We start from the raw sequence: 24,718 nt of genomic DNA, 5'->3' as shown, positions 1-24,718 counted from the left end.
TCTTCAAAACTGTCAATATTCATTGAATCTTCCAATTGGTGCCTTAAGTGCGTCTTCAAAACTCCATATAAACGCTCCAAATTCTTCTAGAAAATCCATTTTATCAATTCCAATGAATTCCCCAAGAGATGCAAAGCACCGCTTCAAAAATCGTCCAAATCTGACGTATATTCTAGAAGTTATGTTGAAAACTGTAACCGGCACCTAAGCGCCGATTCTGGGGTGCTTAAGTGCCCCCCTCTCTGTCTGGTGGCGCTTAAGAGCCATTTTGGGCACTTAAGCGCCGGGTACGGGCACTTAAGTGTCTGTTTTAGGTCCCCATGGCTCCGGTGTGCCACGATTTGACCTGATTTGGTTCGGTTTGCTCTGTTTTGGCCCATTTTTGTTCCTTTTGCTCCAATCATTCCAAAATTTTCAATTTGATGTACCTACAATAAAAAAACGCAAGAAACATACTTTTAAAGTGCAATAAGTGCAATATCAAGTGCAATATCATTATAAAATAAAGCATTAAAAATTGTACATTTTTAGGCGTATTAGTCAGCATGAGATTCCCCGTGGCTTTTTTATTCACTTAATTGAACACAACAAACAAGGAAAGTAAAAGATGAATTAAATCTTAGTCGTTCGATCCAACACTTTTCATTCTTTCAGAGTCATAATTTCAAGCTTCTTGGTGATTCCTTGTAACGACGGATACAATTTCTTTTGGTAAACCAAATCTTACACTTGTATTCTTCGAAATATAAAGTTCGATCCATTGAACTTCTTCACTTTGTACCTCGCTTCTTTGATCATTGATCACACTCGATTCAAGTCTTCAGAAAATAAAACCCTGCTCTGATATTGTTGGGATGAATTATACTACTGAAGATTTCGCTCAATTAATAATCATTAGCACACCTAAAAAAAAAAGGATTGCACCAACTCGAGAAATTCGGAAAAAAAAATTCGATTTGAAATGCATAACGAAGTAATCTCAGAAAAGCTCATTAAGATTTACGTGGAAAAGCCTGAGAATGAGAAAAAATTCCACGGAACTATACCACACTAAAATTTCATTTTGTATGGGAGAAATATACAAAAATTATAATACTAAAATCTTCATTCTACTATCACTGAAACTTATAGAACTTCGCTCCAAATCTTCACTTGATCGCACAACAGAAATTGCAAGCTCTAAAATCCTCTTCGAGAACTTCCTTGCTCTCGTTGAATGCCCTTTGAGATCACGGTGTGCGCATAAAAGTCCTCTGTCGCGCTGAATCGATGATTTAAGAACTGAACAAGAGAAAAAGTCTCAGCGACGTAGATACACCTAGGAGTGTCGTAAAGCTCATGAAACGAGCAAAACACCGGTGTAGCTATGCTTATTTGCGTTGTAATTTGTCGCCCAATGTAGCTATGCTAGGTATGTGGTAGGTACGCTACGAAAATAGTTTCCATACTCAACAAATCTCTTAAACCATAAAAGAATAATATATGAATAATTTCTCAAGAAAAAAAAATCCTTAATTCTAATTTAGAAATATTCGAAATTTAGGCTCCACAAGGACTGACTTCAACAGTAGACAATATATCTTGTTTTCAGTACAAACTAGGACAAAATCCCGTCCATCATGTTTGCGGGATTGCGTGAATTCGCGAAATTCTGCGTTCCCGCATAAGCAAGATCACAGGATGCCCTGTGGGGGAAGCCCACATCGCTTCCTTCACTCGCATCCGTCCTTCGTCTTGCATTCCCATGGTGTCCTCTATCAATGTGTTTTCAACATGTGGATTCTTCAATTTTCTTTTAAATCATTTAAATTCAATGTCTTTCGCTAAATGTACATTAGAAGCGCTGAATTGTTAGCCACTATTTTGGTTGAAGTTAAATGAGGTTATTATTCATGATCAACATAAACATATTGGAAATATTTGTCTTTTCTACTATGTTTATTGAAAATTACATTGATTAAAGAATAAAGCTTAGTAGTAATAACGAAACTTGAACTCCATAAATGCAATCACGTAAAATTTAAGAGTTAAATAGCAAGGGCTCTTGAAGGGGGGCCCAATTATTAACCTTTTCATCATTTTTATTTGATGGATTTTGTTAAATTTTGGATGATCTTTTTCTGATTGATTGGAAGATTGTTTAGTTTTAGCATAACTTATTGATAATGAGAAAATGGCCCAAAACTTGATTGCTTACATTGGATTGAGTGAGTAAGTCTCTATCTATCTATCTATCTATCTATATTTAAAACCCGAAGGGTAAATATATTAATACGGAAAAGATACAGAAATGTTGCATGAGAATGTTGCATGAGAGGGTGTTGCATGAGAGGGCCTAAAAGAAAACCTAACTCATACAAAACAACACACACAAAACTCAAATAAAGCAAAAATACATAAAGGAAAAAAAATAAAAGCCACAAAAGGACACAAAAGTGCTAGGGACATCCCACTTTAGTCTTCCTGCCTCTAGTTCGCGGATGTGAGTCGACTAACAAATTGTAAAGTGAGTACCATTGCCCGTAGTAACCAAAGTATCATCCATCAGATTCATTAGCTCAAGTAGATTTTCATTTTTCCTCTTTCTCCTGGATGTGTAGACCTGTAATTCCCCATCAGATTCATTAGCTCAAGTAGATTTTCATTTTTTTCTTTCTCCTGGATGTGTAGACCTGTAATTCCCCATCTGATGATTGACTCATTTGATCAGTAGATTCCGAAGGTGGTCGGATAGTTGTAGGTCGTTGCACATCATGATCCCCATGAGCCTGAGTAATACGAACATCTTTTTGGACCTGATGAGACAGTAGTGAAACAGTAGAAGTATTTCCACCTGTATTATTGGTGATAGGTTCTAAGGCAGGCGGGGTCTGGAGAATCTTTCTTTCCCCCAGAGGTTCCGGTTCCAAAGACGGGGGAGCTACAAGTGGGGACTGAATGGTTGACATATTGCCTGCGGGGAAAGTGACGTCTTCCAGAGTATCCTTCAGATGATTAATAGTGTCAAAAACTTGGAGCTGATCCGGAGGAGATGGAATCACAGTCTCTAGCGGAACAATTTGTTTTTTTGGTTCGAGGTGGGGTGTAGATGATGACATTGAGAACTAGAGTGTCCGAAAATACGACAGTTCGAACAATACGGCGGAAAAGGCTTAATTTCTACCTTCTGCCAATATCCTTGGTCTTGTGTGCCCAACTAGATTTCCTCAGAAGCGGGTGTTGTGATATCTAGTTCAACAAGTATTCAATAAGTATTCTGGCTTCAGATGGACGAGAAAGATTAAAAGTAGGAATGTCTGTCTTGAGTGACTTTCCATAAGCTAAGGCAATAAAGTACAATACTTTTTTCATAAGCCAGATTGGAATGATTGGTGGTTCCGTTTGTGGGTCAAAATTCGTAAAGGAATGATTGGTGGTTCCGTTTGTGGGTCAAAATTTGTCATTTCAGAATCTTCATTGCTCTGTTATCAATCCATGATATCCTTCTAGCAAATAAGCGCATGTAATCATCTTCATTATTAATTTGAATAAAAATGTGTCTCCCATCTAATAGTCCAATTTTTCACTCTCCAACAAGGTGCACAAGTTCAAGTTTTTTGCGAATGAGCTCCATTTTGGGATAATCATATAGAAATTTCTCAACCAAATTCAGATGACAAGAGGAAGCAAATTGAATACCTTCAGCTTCTGTAAAAAATATGGCAAGCTTCCCATTCTTCTAATCATATAGAAATTTCTCAACCAAATTCAGATGATAAGAGAAAGCAAATTGAATACCTTCAGCTTCTGTAAAAAATATGGCAAGCTTCCCATTCTTCATAACAGGTTTCTTGATGTCCTCCGCCCACTCAAATGAAAAAGGGAAAGATGGCGATTTAGGTGTGCCTGAGGCTTGGACACCCGCAAGGGCAGCTGCATACGATCTGTCCGAAGCCATCGAAAGCTTTGAAAGAAAGAAGAGAGAACGCTATGAGCGCAGAGAAGCTGCAGAGGAGAGCACCTGCGAGAGGGAGCCGTAGAGGAAAGACCTGAGACGAGCCGCAGAGACGCGGGACGTTCCGCAGAGGAGCCTCAGAGCGCGAGACGCGTCTCAGACTCAAAGAATAAGCGGGGAAGACAAATAGAATCGAGCACGTGAGCGAAGCCGTAACGTCTCAAAGCCAGAGAAGACGAAAGGAATAGAGCGCAAGCCATGCGGGAAGGAAGACTACGCCATCTGCTATATATATATATATATATATATATATAGTCAACATAATAAATCGAGTATGTGATTGGATGGATTGAAAAGGGTTTTGTTTGTAAATGTTAATGGCCTAGTCTTTGTATCTAATATCAGATAGGTTAGGCAGTCATTGAAATAATTAATTTTTGAACCATTTATAAAATACAATATGTTCTTTTTCATCAATCGCATATGGACTGCACCTCTTCTTGCTAAAATTGTTCTCATGATAGCCAGATTGTCTTTTCTTTACAGTTATTTAACATGCAACATTGTTCATAAATAGTCTTTCCTCATGGTCATGCACGGTTGCTGTTAAGAGAATGAAAGATACTTCTGATAGAATCAATCTTACGTTTGTTTACTTATCATCCAACTGCATTCCATTCAAGTTTCCCATGGATGCGATACATTTCTTGGATTATAATTCCAAATTGGTTTCTTGAGAGCTTAATTCCAGTATCATTATCTGGCCAATAAAATCTTTTATATACCACCTAAATAAAACAAACTTTTCATCTTTTCCATCATGATCTTGTACTGTTATCTGAATTAATATCTCTGCTTTCCGTCTGCATCTGATAGAATTTCATAGTTTGTAAAGGTTTTTCCTTCCATTTGAAAGGTTCTGGCTTGGTATCAGGTGCTCCTAACTATTTGAACTGTCACAATTTTTTATTGTAAGATTTACATGCATATCACTCTATTTTTATTTATTTACATATCTAACATCTAAACTTCAATTTTTACATATATGCCACCTTGCATATGCATGAAAATCTCTCTTTCATTTTCTAAAAGTTAAAGTAGTGGCATTTTTTGTGTGATCCATGAATGATTTGGATGGTACAAGTGTAAGAAGTAATATTTAGGTGTTGGATATGTAAATACATAGGAAGAAAGGTCGTATGGAATATAGCAAATTAAATGGACTTTATAATTCTAGGTGCATAATCTCATTGGACTTTTAATTGGAGTATCTGGTAGCTTTATGTTAATAATTGAATGTATATCCTTTATGTGTGTGCCATCAACCTTCTTACCATTTATTTTGTGTAGTAGAAGATAGCTCAGCTACAACAGCAGCAGCAGAGTGGGGGCCAACAGAACCAGCAATTACAACAGCTTGCTATGTCAAATCAGCAATCACTTGGTTCAAATCCTCATCTTAACCAACCAGAGAAAATGAGCACTGGTACTGCAGATGGAAGCTTGCCAAATTCTTTTCGAGCAAATGATCCGGTACTTGTTTTGTATCATTTTTTATTTATGAATTGCTTATTTTGTATTAGTTTAGATTTTTTAATTGTTTAATGTTATCTGTAAACATCTTATCGAATTCTGATAATTGAATAATTTTTTTGTTTGTTTCTGCATTTTATGTGCTTTTGTATGGTATGTCAGACAACAAATGGCCCCATGATGTTTAACTATATTATCAATCTTGATGGCATGTTTGGAGCATAGTTCATAGGGTATGCCTTCATATGTAATTCATCGAAGATGTTGACCCTCTTGCTTGAGAAAACATTTGCTCTGGTTTTCTGAACTGATGTGCTAAAAATAATCCAGAGAAAATTGTATCAACTCAATAGGTTTTTTTAGTGTGTTGTCATTATTGACTTTTGTGTTTATTATGGTAATTACTATTTTATTTATAAAATTTTGTTGATATTTATTTTGTATTTAAAATAGTGCAAATTTTGAGAAAATTACATTGGTTCTTCTGCTATCACAAATGCGTGAGCTATATGTTATTGCATGTGGAGTTTGATTGATGTGGGCATTCCAACAATTCAACGCCCCTTAAGGGTTGCCATAGTGCCTATTGTGGCTCTCTTGCACCCCAGTTCAAAGGATTTGGTGCTTTTGCGCCCAGATGCCATAGGAGGAGCCCAACACTGGGTAGCCCAACACCGATTGAGGGTGTAGTTGCATTGTGAGTCACTCGTTTCTAGGTCAAGAAACAGAGCAATCGACATTCAAGCTCCCAGGAGAGGCGTGAGCTTCTGAAATGTGGCTTCAATACAAGCTTGCGGAAAGGCAGCGCCCAGGAGTGGCGCTTCGATGCGAGGAGCTTTTTCTCTTTAGTTAGTAGGGATTTAAGCCTTAGTTTTCATATGAATTCTAACTCGAAGTTTTCTCGGCAGTGTGCGTAACAAGTGTGAAGTTGCGTGGAGTGGTGTTCTTGAGTCGAGAGTGGATTTCAATGAATTCTCTTGTGAGACCAAGATAATTATATTAGTTCTTTTGCTATCACAAATCTGTGAACTATATGTTATTGTTTGTGGAGTCTGATTGCGGCGGGCATTCCAACTGTCTAATGCCCTTTAAGGGGTGCCCTAGTGCCCATTGTGGCTCCCTTGCACCCCAGTCCAGAGGATTTGGATCTTCTATGCCCATAAGTGGTGCCCTGGTGCCATAGGACCAACCCAGTACTGGGAAGTCCAACGCCCATTTAGGGCACAGTTGCGCCGTGAGTCACTCATTTCCAGGTCCAAAAACATAGCAATCGACATTCTAGCTCCCAAGATGGTCGCGACGGCTCCAAGAACATGGCTTCAATCCAAGCGTGTGGAAAGGCAACACCCGAGAGTGACGCTTGGACGTTAGGAGTGTTTTCTCTCTTGTTAGGTATTTATAGTTTCCATATGAATATTGACTCGAAATTCTCTCGATAGCGCGAGTAACAAGTGCGAAGTTGCTTGGAGCGGTGTTTGCGAGTTGAGAGTGGATTTCTATGAATTCTTGTGCTACCAAGAGAGGAAGGAGCGTCTTAAATTGCAAGTTCCAGGAATGTAGAGAGGAACTGTGAGAGTTGTGTAAGTGTTTAATTCCGCAAATTTCTCATTTTCATAATGGAATTTTTTGTGTGTTGTTGCTCTATAGGTTTTTCCCGTTTTCGGGTTTCTCCACGTTAAAATTTGTGTGTTTTTCTGCATTTTTTGTGTTGTGTTTTTTCTGTTTAATTTTTGTTCTAGGTCTCTTGAATCGGTGTGTTTTGTGCAGTGTGGTTTGATTTGTGAATCGATCGAATCCAGTTTTTTCGTTCTAGCACTTTTATGTTCATAGAACATGGTAAGGAGGACATGCATGCATCCATTTTCTAGAATTTTATTTGTTGTTTCTTTTAGTGAAAAATAGTTTAGTGTTTAGGTTGACTAATGGAATCATAATCATGCAATGCATGAAAATTTGTATTTGTGAATCAAAAGACCAATAAATAAATAAAAAAACCCACCTTCTTTAGGTGCAAGCCATAAAATATAAAAATTAGAATTGTTCAAATCTGAAGATTACTAATGAGAAATATGTACAATACAAAATCAATGAGCAATTAAATTTCTTTCACTGCAATCAAAATTTTAGAGAAACTAAGAATTCTAGCAAAATTATTACCAAATTATTGAAAATAAATTAGAAGAATAGTTAGCAAAAATAAAGACAAGTCAAGCCTCAAGCATAGGGAGATGACTTCCCCCATAATTTTGTCGTTGCACTCTAACATTTGAATGAATCACTTGTCCATCATGCATATAAGATTAAAACTGAAATCATTGATTTTTTGAATTCAAATTTACTTTACCCGCCTTTGTTATTGGTTTTTATAAGTTGAAAACTGCAAATTAAGTACAAGATAATTAAGCTAGCTTAGCTCAATGCATTTCCTTATTTGTTTGATGTTTTTGTCGAGCATGAACATGTAGTTTTTATCAAATCTGATTGAACTGGATAAAATTGGTTTTGAGAAATTTAGCATTTGGTCTTCATCAACTAAATTTGGGTATTTATTGTTGTGATTTGTGCAAATTAAGCTATTACTCATCGCAAATGTGTTTACACGTAAGTATACTGGATATTTTTGGAGTGAACCATTAATAGTGGATACAATCTCATCATTTAAAAGAGCTTTAGAAATTAACTATGTAGATTTTCTTTTTTTAAATAGAAAATTGGATGTGAAGTCCCAAGAAGGAGATGTAAGGAGAAGAATAACATTTTGTATTATTAGCGAGTTTATGAAATAAGGACAGATTTGATGAATTGAAATTTGGATTAAGTTTATGAAATTTTTAATTTGTATACGTTTGTGCGTTATAAGATTTAAATTTCTCTACCTTTTTCATTGGGAATTTCTTAAATTTTCATGCAGGAAGCCTTTTTGAAATTAAATCCACAATTACTTTATCATCAAGTTTAAACTTCACATACCTTTTATTAATATTAATAGAAAGCTTATAATTGTCATATTTATTAGCCATTTTTCTACAGATAATATCATGTAATTCATGCATATATTATATTAATGATTGCTGCATATGCATTGAACCTATACTTGATAGGGGGCTCAACAAGATTTATTGGATTTTAGGTTGAAATTCTGTGATAATTTCAAAAAGTGTTATGATAATGGATCAATTATTGATTGATGAATATTCAAATTTTGCATAGATATTATGAAATCACTTAGCTGTATGATCTTTTACTAGTCAATTTAATAGATCGTGCAAACTCATATATAATATTTTAGTTTGCCAACTAGTTTGTTGGTTATAAGCAATCAATAAGTTAAGTTGTGTTCCATTTTTGTCCAAGGAGTTTAAAAAATTTTATATCCTGATCATACACAGGTTTTAGGTAACCCATATAATTTAATCATCTCATTAAAAAATATATACATATATTGTATATAAGATGCATAAAAAATTTTATGGTATGAAATGATTTATTATCATTACAAAAATTTAATAATTCTCTTAAAATTCGATATAGATCGAACTCAAAATCCATATTAACATTCGCCAATGGAACTCGCAAAGTCGCTTTTGACTGTGGTATGTTTCGTACTCGTGAGAAAATGTGTTGCGTCTTTATTTTATGTTGGGCGTAATATCCATCTTCAGTAATTGTTTGTCTTATCTTACCCAAAAGGCACAGAAACAATGCTAACGTGTAGTTATAAAATCTAAGAAGTCTCTTAAAAATGAATTAGAAATGCAAAAATCAATGTCGTTAAATATGTAATTTTTATTAAGTTTATCATTTTTACTAAACATAGATGAGTTTTTATTTATGACTCGATAAATCTCACCACAGTCCTTCCAAGTTTCATACTACTATTTATATGATCAAAATCATTCATGTTAACTCGCATTGAATTCAAAATCATGAAAACTATACTTGAAGCATCAACTTTATTATTCTTAGTGCTAGCATGGTGCTTGTGGACAAAAGTGTTCTCTTATAAAGACTCAACCCCTTCAAATAGTTTAGAACCCAACTTCTATTGGCAACCCAAATATTTCAGAGCTTGATAGTCACACAAAAATTCAAAATTTTTAGGCAATAAAATATATTGCCAATCGCATAGAGCTTGCATAACAACATAGAACTCTTTACTATATTTTGAATATTGCTACTTAGCTTAATTTAATTTCTCACTAAAGATTGTAATATGATGTCTTTCTTGGTTTAACACTGCAATAATACCTGTGTTGAGTCACAATAAGCCTTTCGTTAGATAGTTGGTAATTAAAGCCATTGTGACACTTAATTTCTTAATGAACTGCCTGTAAAAAAGTTACCAAATCATGAAATTTCTACACATTATGCATAATAGTAGGTTTTTGGTGGTAGTTAAGTACTTTAACATTATCAAAATTAATAGATATTTCATAATCAGACACAACAAATCCTATAAAGATTGTAAATGGTGTTATGCATAATGTTGAAGCAATTAACTACTATTTGCATAGAGCTTGCATAAAAACATAAAACTCATTACTATTGTTTGAATATTTCTACTCAACTTAAGTTAATTTCTCACTAAACAATGTAATATGATGTATTTCTTGGTTTAACACTCTGATAATACCTGTGATGAGTCACAATAAGTCACATTTCGTTAGATAGTTGGTAATTAAAGCCACTGTGACACTTAATTTCTTTAATGAACTCCCTATAAAAAGTTGGCAAATCATGAAGTTCCTACACATCATGCATAATAGTAGGTTTTTGGTAGTAGCCAATTGCTTCAACATTATCAAAATGAATAGATATTTCTAGTATAATTTTCTAACATGAAAATTTTTAAATACTTTTCTAAGCTGCCTGTCGGCGCTAAAAACTCAAACAATATGAAGGTGTCGGTTGCTGAAATCATATGCGATTTACTCGCGCGCGACGTCGTAACAAAATGGGTGTCCTCCCTAGGCAAAATCGACGCTCCAGACGCGCCGGTGCAGTCCATTTTGTCATCCGGGGTTGCTCGGACGACGTCGTCAACAATCGGGTAAAAAACGCATCAAAATTCAAAGACCCGCGATCGATCTTCTCAAATTCTTCTCAAATAGTTTATTCGAGTCTTCGACAGGTAACAGTGCAAGCGATGTAAATTGTAGCAATCAGACGCGTCGACTCACCGAATTGCGAAGTTTGTGCGCGCGGGAGTGCGAATTGTGCAGAAGGCCACCCTAAGGCTCAAAAGTTCTTATAGGAATCCCTTTTGGGTTTCCTCATGTTGGTTTCACCCTTCTAAGTGCTAGAAGTCGATACCACACACGCGAAACTCCAAAAGGGTGTATAAGTGGGTTGAATTTCTTGAACAAGGTGGGTCCCATTTCTAAGGCTCTGAGATAGTCGAAGGGAGATCCCTAAGGCTAGATCCTAAACCCTAAGAGGAAGACTAGACCTCATTAAAAATGAGGTCAACACTGCCCTAAATGATCATCTTGTGTTGTACTATAAATTATGATATCATCAAAGTATACAAGAATTTTCTAAGGGCACAAAACATGATTGATATCCTCGTTGAAGCGTGTGGTGCGTTGGTTATTTAAAAAAATGCATCATTAACTATTCATATAATCTGATTTGTCCTGAAAGCAATTTACACTCGTTATCTTTCATTATCCTCACCATTGGGAAAGTATTACAACATTCATCCCATCTAACATATCACCCAAATGGGGGGTAAATAAAATCTTTATTTGATGTTCTTTTATTTTTAGTTCCACCTTTCACACATGCACTGACTTTCATGTGCAAGGCATGAATAACATAAGGACTATAGTCTCTCTAATAAATCCTTTTATAAGCAATAAATGTCCTTAAGCTCAACATGTACCGTTAGATTCATCAGATAATGAGTTGAATGGGTGATGAAGATCCAAAATTAAATCAATGGCATGTTATATGCTCTTAAGTGATGGTAATTCATTAGCAAATCTCACTAGGATATCTTATAATTTTGATACTTGTTTATGTCATAGGATAAAGTTACAATCTTAGGTAGAATGTCATTCATCTTAATAGCTATAAAGGCATAAGATTCATACCTCTTGTCTACTCTATTTCTCAAATACATGACTATTTTACTCATACAGACTGCTAGAATTTTTTGAAGGCTCTAGTTTGATCTCAGATTTTGTAGTCTTTAAACTAGTTTTACCTATTAGTCTTAAAAGATTAATTATTAGATTTTTCAAAATTAGCTGCATCAAAATCATATATCCAGGTATACCCAAAATAACATGAACAATATCTGAAGGGAATTACATAATTTCAAATTATGAACTTCTCATTCTAAACACCTATGGGATATAAAAAATAATAATTTCATCTACCTATGCTACCTTATATGATTGTGAATAAATGTTATATTTCTAATTCATGTGTTCTCTAGTAGTTTTAGATCGGACATCCATGCAACACTTAATTTTAATAATATGTTTGCAAATTTTCTCATGCTTAAAATAAGTTTAGAAAATTATATTTCTCTTCTAATCGGACTTCAAAGTACTGATTATCATATGGCATATACAAAATTATTAATTGAAGTACCTCATTAATGGCATCAGAATCATTGATTTCATTCTTTTGTCCACACTTATATGTAAGTTTAGTGATGATTAGTTTGAAACACCTAAAAATGACTTGGAAAAAATATGATACCTTTAAACAGATGCAATTGGTTTCCCTTGATGTTCTTTTTAATTGTTGTGGTACTATACTTAGTTGCAGTAGCCGATCTTGATTGAACTTGATTGCTTTAACCTTTTTATACGCAAGCAACTTTTGGCATTTGCTCAAAATTCAATTTAAGCTGAAAACTATGGTCAAGTGATGGAATCAGGTGATTTTCTCTCTCTCATAATATCAAGTTTGAAATTTAACCTAAATTTGGAAATTCTGGTTCTATGATCTTCAGTGATCTTAGATGTTTATGATTCGCGAACGAGATGAATTGGAACATTGTACAGTGAAAACTTAGCTTCGTCTAAATAACTCATTTAGACAGTTTAGACCAATCCAAATGAGTTATTTAGACCAATATCTTTAGAATTCCTTTGATGAATCCAAATGAGTTATTTAATTCATTGGAACATACCATGGTCTAAACTTAACTTAACCAGTGAAAATATTTAATTCAATGAGTTATTTAGAAAAACTTAACTTAACACAAGAATGTTAAATATGCCATGTTTATGATTCATTGAATCCAAATGAGATGCCTATATGCAGAGATGAATTACATCAAATATGCCTTAGTTTAGAACTTAATATTTTTCTTTTGCAAAGACAGTCTAAATAACTCCTTAGTTTAGAACCTAATGTTCGCGAAACTTAGCTTTGTCTAAATAACTCATTTAGAAATTTAACCAACTCCTGCTCTCGTTCGCGAATCGTCGCGCCTCCCCTCTTTTATTTCTGCAAATTGAGCAGTCCCCGCCAAAGGAAGTTCTTTTGCTGGTGTAAGTTATTGAAAGAAAGAGAACTACAAGCAATAGTTCCTTGCGACAGAAGTAAGAAGAAAGACGGTTGCTCTCCCATGACTTCTTCTTAGTGGCTTGTGGCAGAAGAAAAATAAGATTTCTCTTGTGCGTGAATTAAGCAGGTGGTTCCTCCGTTTTTCGTCTTCTTCGGTGTGTATCTCGGTGTATAGAGAGAGAAGAATAGAGAGCAAGTGAAAGATCTCTCTTATAAGTCCAGACGATCGATTGGTGTATATTCCTCAATTAGTAAAATCCTCTGCAATTCTGTAATCCTCTGCAATTCTGTGAACAATTCTGTGAACATAGGCAATTTGCCGAACTACGTAAATTTGTGTGTTCCGCAGTATTATTATTTTTTTGTGTGAATTTTCGCGTTCTATTTTTTCGCTTCATCGTCGATTGTTCTATTTTATTTTATATGCAACCATAACAACTGATATCGGAGCCATGTTTCAGATCTAAGTAAAGACGATGAGTATGAAATGATGGATGAGATTGAATGAAATTTGCTAGATCGACACGTTCTGGGGTTATTCGATTGACCCTATCGAGGTACGTTGCTCACAACTTCGTGAAGGAAAAGACTACTGTAGATCTCATGACAGTCTTATCAGGTATGAAATGATGGATGAGATTGAATGAAATTTGCTAGATCGACACGTTCTGGGGTTATTCGATTGACCCTATCGAGGTACGTTGCTCACAACTTCGTGAAGGAAAAGACTACTGTAGATCTCATGACAGTCTTATCAGGTATGAAATGATGGATGAGATTGAATGAACCCTATCGAGGTACGTTGCTCACAACTTCGTGAAGAAAAGACTACTGTAGATCTCTTGACAGTCTTATCAGGTATGAAAGGATGGATGAGATTGAATGGAATTTGCTAGATCGACATGTTCTGGGGTTATTCGATTGACCATATCGAGGTCCGTTGCTCACAACTTCGTCAAAGAAAAGATTGAAAAGAATGACTGCGGATCTCTCATGACAGTCTTATCAGGTATGTATGAAAAACTATCGACGAATAACAAGGTGCACTTGATGAAAAAGTTATTCAACTTGAAAATGACGAAATGTATGTCTGTTGCTTAATACCTGAATGATTTCAATACTATCACAAATTGATTGTCGTCTGTTGAAATTGATTTTGATGATAAAATACGTGCGTTATTTGCATCATTGTCAAATAGCTGAGAAGTCATGAGGTTGACAATTAGCAGTTCTGTAGGTAAATCTAAACTGAAATATTATGATATTCATGATTTGATTTTGGCTGAGGGGGTGCGCAAGAAAGATTCTGGCGAGATCTCAGGTTCGAGTTCGACACTGAATGTTGATTTCAGAGGAAGATAACAGGACATGAACTCAAACAGAGGAATATCAAAATCAAAGTATGGTGAGGAAACAACCTACTGAAATTGTGGCAAGATTGACCACATAAAGAAAAACTGCATAAATCCTAAGAAGATGAAGAATGATAACACAAATGTGGTAATTGAAGAACTACATGATGCACTACTACTGACAGTTCATAAATTATATTGCATGTGACTTTGGAAAAGTATATCTGACAGATGGAGAAGCTTTGAATGTGGTAGGAATTGGAGACATAAACATTGCACTTACAAATAAGAACAAGTGGACTTTGCAAAAGGTTGGGCACGTGCTTGAGTTGAAGAAAAACCTAATTTATGTTGGGTAGCTCAATGGGGGTGGTCATTTAGTAGTATTCTCAGATAACACCTGAAAGGATACCAAAAGAATCTTAGTACTGGCTCAGGATATGAAAACTGACTCACTATGTATGACTAGAGGTTTACTCAAGCGTGGGTACATGAGTCAGATGTGCATTTTGGGGAAACATAAGAAGGTTAGTTTTTTGAAAGGTGGCAGAGCGTCAATGGCAAGAAAACTAAATATTGTACACACTGAATTGTGAGGACCTTCTCCAGTGGCATCTCTTGGAGGCTGTAGTTACTGTAGAAAGGTAAGGTTTGTTGATCTACTAGAGGCCACTGTGCAAGACAGTGTTGGAATTGAATAGGAGAGTGAGTCCGGATCACCCATTCCTATTGTTCCACAGAAAGATGGTGGAGAACCATAGAGTAATGAAGAAATCTTGCAAGATAAAAATTCGAGCAAGTGGGAGCTAACAGAACTTTCACCTGGGAGCTAACAGAACTTTCACCAGGGAAGAAAATATTATAAAACAAGTGGGTGTATCAAGTGAAGACTGAGTTTGATGGCAGTAAAATGCACAAGATTAGATTTGTTGAAAAAAAATTTCAACAGCGGCATGATATTACCCATGTAGTGGGAGTTGCAAGCCGGTACACGAGTAATCCAAGAAATAATCAGGGAAGAAAATATTATAAAACAAGTGGGTGTATCGAGTGAAGACTGAGTTTGATGGCAGTAAAAGGTACAAGATTAGATTTGTTGAAAAAAATTTTCAACAGCGGCAGGATATTACCCATGTAGTGGGAGTTGCAAGCCGGTATACGAGTAATCCAAGAAATAGCTTGGAGGTGCAATACTATGTTGACCCTGCTGATATGTTGACTAATAGTGTTACTCTTGAAAAACTGAAATTATGTGCAGCTTCAGTTGATTTTCTGGTGTGAAGACAGAGGCCTTGAGTTGCAGAGGTGGAGGATATCACGTTTGAAGAAAAGGGCGACACCGCTAGTGAAGGATATCAGTTTGAGGAAGGAAATATTGTTACCAATGTACCAGTCTCCAAGTGGGAGATTTGTTGAGTTTTGGAGCCCGGTTCGCCTTCCCACTCCCGCTCTCGATCGCGAAAAGTCGCGACTCCTCTATGTCGTGAAACTGCCCCCGCCAATTCCAGCTCCCGTTCACGAATCGTTGCGCCTCCCCTCTTCTATTTCTGCGAACCGAACAGTCCCCACCAAAGGAAGTTCTTTTGCTGGTGTAAGTTACTGAAGGGAAGAGAAGTGCAAGCTGTAATTTCTTGCGGCTCCCGCCAATTCCAGCTCCCGTTCACGAATTGTTGCGCCTCCCCTCTTCTATTTCTGCGAATCGAACAGTCCCCACCAAAGGAAGTTCTTTTGTTGGTGTAAGTTACTAAAGGGAAGAGAAGTGCAAGCTGTAATTTCTTGCGGCAGAAGGAAGAAGAAAGAATAAGAAGAAAATTGCTCTTCCTTGACTTCTTCTTGGTGGTTTGTGGCAGAAGAGAAATAGGATTTCTCTTGTGCATGAATTAAGCATGTGGTTCTGTTTTTCATCTTCTTCGGTGTGTATCTCGGTGTAGAGAGAGAGAAGAAGAGAGAGTGAGGAAGTGAGAGATCCCTCTTGTAAGTCGAAACGATCGATTGATGTATATTTATCAAGTAGTAAAATCATCTTCGACTCCGTGGACGTAGGCAATTTGCCGAACCACGTAAATCTGTGTTCCACTGCGTTACTATTTTTTTGTGTGAATTTTTTCGTTTATTTTTTTGCTTCGCCATCGATCGTTCTATTTTATTTTATATACCACAACAACAATTTATAACTCTAATATCAACTTAATGCGGGACATTTTAGGGTTTAGGTTGCTTCATCCAACTAAAATTCTGCAATGCATGCTAACCACTTAAAGAAAATTAGGATCTATGATGCATTGACACTTCGGGTAACTGGGTTGTGTAATATCTGATAGTGTTGGACATGAATCTGCTTTGAAACACGTATCTAATGCATTTCGGATGCAGACATGCGCCGCTGACATGTATCCCACGCATAGAAAAAGCTGGCATGTAAAATTAAAAAAAACAGACATTGTGTCCTACTAACTTAGTAAGAAGACCATAAAAGATGAAGTTTTAAAGTTTATGCTATATTTATTTTATTTTTCTAATGTTGCTTCTCTTGATCATGACTTTTGGTCATTTGCCTCTCTCTTCTATGTGTTCAACATCTTTGGATCGTGCAACCATTGAGCTTTAATAATACTGATATTGTTGTATTCAATGTGTATTTTGCATTCTATTTTCATTGCTTGCTTGTTGCATTTCGTGTGTATTAACCTACAGTCGTATATTTTTTGTTTTCATTTTTTGCTGCACTTGAATCCTTAGAAGAAGTTTTTCGCCTTCATATCTAGCTTAGTTCTTATTTATAGTGGTTTTTTCTGTTAAATATGCTATCAAAAGATTTTTATGCTCAAAGTGGCTTGACTAAAAGTAGGATTTAATTTAATAAGATTTAGTAAGTTATCTAAATTCTAAGATTTGTGCGAGGGAGAAGTAATTATTGAATGAGTTAAATCTTGTGAGTAATGAGATTTAACAAGTCTTACATTCTTAATTAATTAAAAGATTTTGACAAAAACTGAACATGCACTTTCATTTCTTGTTTAGATGATGTATTTCTTTTTAAGTGTACAATAAATGCAGATTCAATCATATGGTTCATTATATATTTTTATATGATAATTGTTCTTATTATTCTTGTTTTTCTTTTGCTTAATTTTTATGCAATATTTTTAATTTTTAAGATATAAAAATTATTATGTCGTGTCCAACATATGTTGATGTCACACATTTTTAATAATAGACATGTTCCCTGTTTGTGCATCATTATTCATTGATAAAAATGTTGATACGGAAAACTCACTTTTTCAGGGGCAAATCAGAAAATGCAATACATAAAACAGAACGGAATGGTGAGACTGAATAATTTTAATGAATATAATGAGAAATTTGAACCACTCAAAATTAATGAGCAATTGAAAATTTTTTGTGGCAATCAGGATGCTAGTTGTGTAATTTTTTGTGGCAATCAGGATGCTAGTTGTGTTAAAACGGAACCAAATCATAACTACGATGCGAATTGTAAATGATTTACAGTAAATTAAGAAAAATAGTTCACCTAACTAGAGATAATCAAGACATTATACAATATGCTTTTCCTGGAATTTGACGGTACATTTTGCCATTCCAAAGACATCAACATGCACAATATTGAACTAGTAAGTAGTAACATAAGTTTTGTTGAATCAAATGATGCTTTATCTTCTTTAGTATTGGTATTTATAAATTTGCTATCAAATACTAAAAGCAAACAAACCCTCGCTCAATGCTTTTATTTATTTGCTCAACGTTTATGTTGGTTGTAAATTTAGTCTACTTCTTGTTATTATAATACTAAACTGGAGCCCAGATGCCTGTATTTCAGATCAGAAAGTTAAGTTTAGAGCATTAAGTTTTGTGAATTGACTTGAGCAGGAATCTCAAATACTTATTATTTTGTGATTGATTTATATGCCTTCCCTTGCTTGTCCAAAGCATGGCTCAAGCATTTTGTAAAGACATACTCATTTGAAATTATTATATTCTATTCTTTGGGCAGCAGTAGTAAATATATTTATTCTATTTATTTCTCCATGTAGAAGCAAACTAAGTTTTCTAAATTGTACTTCCTGTTGAGTTAGATTTTGAGGTTTTGACAAGTAAAATTTCATGTACTTAAGAGAGCAGATTCTGCTGGAGGCTGTCTGTTAATCACTCAACATCTTTTTTCCCGATTAAATAAATTAGAAAAAAATTTATGTAGGCTTCAAAGAACCAAACAATCCGGAAGAGGAAACAGCCTGTTTCATCATCTGGTCCAGCCAATAGTTCAGGAACCGCTAACACAGCTGGTCCGTCTCCAAGCTCAGCACCCTCAACGCCCTCTACTCACACACCTGGAGATGTAATGCCTATGAATTCAAATAAGCCCCTCATGATGTTTAGCTCTGATGCCACGGGAACTCTAACTTCTCCTTCAAATCAACTGGTAATTATTACTGGCTTAGCTGAAATAAATTTAAGTTTAGAAAGTACTTTTGTGTCCTAACTGCTTTGTTTATGCAGTGGGATAACAAAGTACAAGCTGATATGGACCGTTTTGTGGAAGATGGTTCACTGGATGATAATGTTGAATCATTTCTTTCTCATGATGACGCAGATCCTAGAGATGCTGTAGGCCCTTGCATGGATGTAAAAGATGGTATATTTGTAATATTGATAACACTAAAAGTAATACTACTACCACTACTAATAATAATAACAACAACAACAGTGCTGACATTGATGATAGTGACAGCAGCAGTATTATTTATGATACTACATAATATTATTTGTTTGAAACAGTGTGTTTTGTACTTTCAACTACAAAGCTTTCTTTCTGATCAGCTTGTTTGCATTGGCAGGATTCACTTTTAATGAAATTGTATCTACTCGAGCAAGTTCGAACAAGGTTGTCTGCTGTCACTTCTCTTCAGATGGAAAGCTTCTTGCTACAGGTGGTCATGACAAAAAGGTAAGTCGTGTAATTTATACATTTAAATGGTTTTGATTCTGTTGCTCCTTTGTTTCTATTGTCCTTGAAGGCACTTTGTCTTAATCTTTATTCTTATATTGATTCCACATTGCAGGCTGTTCTGTGGTTTACTGATAATTTGAAACCAAAATCAACATTGGAAGAACACTCTTTTCTAATTACTGATGTTAGGTTTAGCCCAAGCATGCCACGATTGGCCACTTCTTCTTTTGACAAAACTGTTAGGGTTTGGGATGCTGATAATGTAAGTTAATTTTATTCTTTTTTTGACGAATATCTTTATGAACACGACACAATTTGATGATGCTTTAACTGTACTCATTTTTGCACAATTTTATCGTACAGTCAACTATTTATTTGCCGAACTTAAAATAATTAATATGAATAAATTTCTCTTTTTCATGCACTATTGTGATCACCATTATCATTATTGGCATTATCTTAATTATTTGGTGTTAGATTTAGTAAGTCCCTCATTTATTTCCATCTATTCATTAATGTATACTGATGTTTTTCTGATAGAAATTTCTTTGATGCCTATAATTTTTCTGTGAGCTCCACCAATAGAGATGAAAGACTGGTTATTCTTAAATCAATTTTTTCTCTTTTGTCCAACAAAGCAACTTAAATTTAATACAAGTTTTTACTAAATTTGTTCTTTCAGAAGTAATGTTGTAAATTGTATCTCTATCCCATATACTCTTTCAACTTGCAATCGATTGGTCATAAAAATACGGTGTGAAATAGTATCTTCCTTGCCTCATTTTACATGGGTTATTCGCTTTTTGTTCTTTATAAATATTTGTACAATTCAAGTTTGTCATCTCATATGACACTCCATAAGAACTAATGAAACTTGATGATTCATAAATTCGACCTCAAAGTCAAGGCTATATTGTGTATGATGATTTTCTTTTTCTATTTTTATTTTGGGAAAGATGATCGGACGGTAATTCCAACTTGGAATAATATATCTCATCTTTTGAGAATCGGTTGCTCTCTCATTGATAGTATCATCATGCATGTGCCAGTTTGAAGAAGATAGTGTTAACATGCATGTTTCATTGTCTGATATGACGACTTTAATTTCAGCCAGGATATTCGCTCCGCAATTTTACGGGACATTCTGCATCTGTTATGTCTCTGGACTTTCATCCCAACAAAGAGGATCTGATATGCTCATGTGATGGAGAAGGGGAAATACGTTATTGGAGCATTAATAATGGTACTTGTGCAAGAGTCTTCAAGGTTATTTTTCTTTGCATTAAATTCATTATTTCATTAACATTTTCGTATGAATCATACTAGATTACAAATTTCCTCGCCTTTATGAAATTTACGCATGCAGTTTATATGTGTTGAACGTTGTTACTGCTTTCATTCTCAGAACATCGATGCCTTGATGATTATTTGAATCTTTTTTGCAGGGCGGTACCACACAAATGAGGTTTCAACCACGTCTAGGTCGATGTCTAGCAGCTGCTGCTGAGAACATTGTGGCCGTTATGGATGTTGAGACGCAAAGTTGCCTTCATTCATTGCAGGTTTGTGAATTTTAACACAGGAGCACATTAAATTTTTGATCATGCAAAATTTGTATTACTCAAAGAATTCTCTAGTCTTTCAGCATAGCAAATATGCATTTCATAAATCTAGCAGATTGATTTGCTTTTATTTGTAGACCGAATTATTTTTATTGCAGGTTTTAGCTTACATTTTTTTGTATTTTCTTGTATCTTCAAGCCCTCTCCAACTTCTGTGTTATAATTACTTGTGCTTTTTTTTTTTTTTTTTATATTATATGTACCCATTTTTTAATTCTTCTTAATGCCTAGAAGGCTGTTTATCATGTTGGATTTTGTGCATGTTCTTCTATTTTGATGTAGAGCAGATAGCGAATTTGTAGGGCCCTTGGGGATTTAGGAAAACATTATTAGGATGATAAATGAAACGAGTGCAATGATTTATCGAGCTGTAGCTATGCATTGAAATAGCTAGACAGCTGAAAATTAAAATATCTTGAAAGGGCATATTATCTAATAAACATCATGGAAATAATGAATGCCAATAAAAACAATTTTTTTCTGATTAATGCAACAAATAGAAATTCTCATCATTCTTGACTGCTTGACCGCAGATAAATTCCACTTTAAAAATGCCTTATTAATGCTTGACAGCAGATAAATTCCACTTTTAAAATGCCTTTCTTTATGCTTTGCATGATTTCTTATTTCTGCAGCTACAATCTTTAGTACGTTTACTTTTCTTCAATCAATTATTGTTTCTACCTTTTGGTTTATGAATATTTCATATTTTGCTAATTTAATGTAAGCTAAACTTATAAGCCTTGTTTAGGGACACTCCAAACACGTTGATTCAATCTGCTGGGATCCCTCTGGAGAGTTATTAGCTTCAGTTAGCGAAGACTCGGTGCGTGTATGGTCACTTGGATCTGGAAGGGAGGGCGAGTGCGTCCATGAATTGAATTCTAGCGGGAATAAGTTCCATTCATGTGTTTTCCACCCTACCTATCCATCTTTGCTTGTCATTGGCTGCTATCAGGTATGCGTTTTGTATGTTTGGTGTTTTAGATGTTTTGCGCTTATGTCTTTCTTGTTTGATGTACTTGAATACAAGTTGATGCTCAAGACTTCATTTCCTTTGGATTTTATGAAATAGATTATGAAATTATCATTTATTTGAAATGGTTATGATTCATACCCTCGGTTATATTTTTACAATATTAGTTAGTATTAGTCTAAACAGATTTGAACAAGGTAGATTTAAGATTTCAATCAATGGTTAATAAGAATGAGTGGACGCCAGAATTTATAGAACTAACACCATATAGTGGGAAATTTTAGTGATGATGATGATAATATGATAGTTTATGATAAATAGAAAGTGATATGATACTGTATGCTAAATTAAAAAAAGTACCTAACTTAAATTATCATAAATGGCTTCCTGTAAAAGTTGAATTCTGCTGACTTTACTGATCACTTGTGTTTGTATGGACTTAAAGTTTAGCTAGCCAGCCTGAAACAAATAGAAGGTTTTTAATTTGGTCAGAGAGGCAATTTTGAAAGTGATAAAAATTAATTTTAAAAAAATATTAATTTCAGGTTGACGTTTAAAATACATCAATTCATACCTTGTAGCAAAATAACAATGTTTTTTTGACATGACTAGCTTTTCTCCTTCATAATTTTAAATTTTCTTTTTCTCCCTGTTCTCTTTCCTAAAGCAAACTTTCAAAATTCTGTAATGGAAGCATCTCTTCCTTAATATTTTTCATTTTATCTTTGTACACTACTTTTTCATGTAAAGTTTACACCTCATGCTTACATTTAATATGAATATAGAAAAACGAAAGTGTAGGTTGTTGTATTATGTGTGTGAAAATATAACAATTCCTATTTATGTATGTGCATATTCATATTACTTGTGTCCTCCTCGATCTTGGAGATAATCGGCTTCAATTTGCTTAAAATTTAATTAAATTTTTGGCTAAAGTTTGAGCCTCTTGGCACCTAATCACGTCGTGAATTTGTAATGCTGCAATACAATTCAAGGTTAGGATTTCTTTATACAACTAATGATGCTCCATATTTTCTCATGCAAGGGAAAGTTGAGGATTTTACATATTTTATTTATTTAAAATCAAGCAAAAACTCACTTTTTTTTAATAAAAATAAGCTGTTGTAATCTTCAAGCCCATTTGATAGTGAAATGACCACATATTCCAGATTTTCTGGATGAGCTTAACAAATAACTGATAGTAAAATGACGTAATTTTTTAGAAATCAATTTTGAAAAAAATCAAGGCACTAAACTAAACCAATAACAAATTAGTTTAGAAAAGAAGGACGAGAATGAATTTACCGAACTAGTGATGCGTCTAAATCAAGCTACAAGTGCCCCACGCCCAAACATTATTTTCTATTTGTTCCCTTTTATTAAGTAATTTCAAAGTCATCTCCAAACAGTAAGCCCAGTCAGAACCTTTAATCTCTCATTGTGAGGGAGAAAATTATAGGAAAATTTACATATACAGCGGACAATTCTTTCTAAACTTTTTTTATGTACATGCATAGCATTTCGGTGCTTTAAAACTATGAATGAAAATGTCTATTTCACATTTAAAAAATGAGAATAATTCTATTTCTGCTGTGTGTAAATATGAAAGTTTAGATTGCGAGATAATGTAAATATATAAGAATTGTTTGCTATGTATGTAAATGCCCGAAAGTTAAATTGGATATGATGGCATTCTTAGCATGCTAAATTTCTATACTAAACCTGGGTTCAATCATGCAGTCTCTGGAACTATGGGATATGGCTGAGAACAAGAGGGTGAGACTCGCAGGCCATGACGGACTGATTGCTGCTCTTGCTGCATCAAATGCCAATGGATTGGTAGCTTCAGTCAGCCATGATAAGTTTGTTAAACTATGGAAATAGCTTCAAAATCACTTCAAAAAAATTTTGCTCCTCCATAGCATAATATTCTTTTTTACCTCCCATGAATTTTCATCAGAAACAGCAGCTCTCTTGCAGTGGAATATGTTATCATCATTTATATCACTACTGTTGCTTTTGATGCCTTGAGCGTATTAAATGACTAATGATACTGTTGTTCTCACTGCATCAAAGCAAAATTTTGTATATACTGTATCTCGTATGCTTATTTTTTGTGGTTTCCAGCCATGTTCATGTATTCCCATGTGTTTTTAACATTTTATATGCTGCTACGGTTGCAGGCTTTTCCAATTCGATCGCTTGTGCCTTTTATCACCAAAGTTTCATGATTTTCAATTTTATATGGTTTTCAAAAAATTTCAGAACATTTTACACATCTAACGCTTAAATTTTAAATTTTAGATGCATCGTACCTTAACCTTTTGCTTGCATGAAAGGATATATTTGATTTTTTATAAAGTTAAAATGGTGATTTTTTATGAGATTTAAAAGATTTCAGTGGTAAAAATTTGAAAAGGTAAAATTTTGGTGTTAGATTTGTAAATACCCAAGGGATTCAGTGCGACGTATTTGAATTCCCCAATGTCGGTTTAGCATCATTTTGACTTGCAAAATTTTATTTTTCAACTGATATTTTAGTAAGTTTTGTTAAGGGGAAGTCAATGTTCAGTGCTTCACAGGTCGAAAACGGCACGTCCAAAGGCACTCTGAGGGGACTTGTAACGTACATATAATCATGCGATTTACCTTTACATTTATACCATCAAAATTTTTCATATCACATCAAATAAAATTCACTATTCTAACTCTTAAAAAAAAATAAAGGAAAAATGAATTTTACACGGCCTATACGTAAAAATTGTAGTCTAGGTGTTAGAAATGTAAATTCATTGTTGATGAACC

General features: G+C 34.7%; 1 protein-coding gene across 1 annotated transcript; it reads left to right on the top strand.

Annotated features, from left to right (window-relative positions):
- Positions 1-5,287: 5,287 nt before the first annotated feature.
- Positions 5,288-24,106, top strand: LOC110033744 (transcriptional corepressor LEUNIG-like; the record flags this gene model as incomplete). The annotated part of the gene is given in 9 exon segments (XM_020737812.1): positions 5,288-5,467; positions 18,563-18,787; positions 18,865-19,000; positions 19,203-19,312; positions 19,428-19,577; positions 20,426-20,581; positions 20,761-20,877; positions 21,689-21,895; positions 23,654-24,106. Coding segments are annotated over 9 exon segments (1,425 nt in total), but the record flags the coding sequence as incomplete, so codon positions are not given.
- Between the last annotated feature and the right edge of the window lie 612 nt (positions 24,107-24,718).

This window comes from Phalaenopsis equestris, unplaced genomic scaffold (genome assembly GCF_001263595.1).
Source record: "Phalaenopsis equestris unplaced genomic scaffold, ASM126359v1 Scaffold001273, whole genome shotgun sequence".
Taxonomy (NCBI): domain Eukaryota; kingdom Viridiplantae; phylum Streptophyta; class Magnoliopsida; order Asparagales; family Orchidaceae; genus Phalaenopsis; species Phalaenopsis equestris.
The sequence above is the reverse complement of the archived record's forward strand: the minus strand, read 5'-3'. Positions and strand labels throughout refer to the sequence as shown.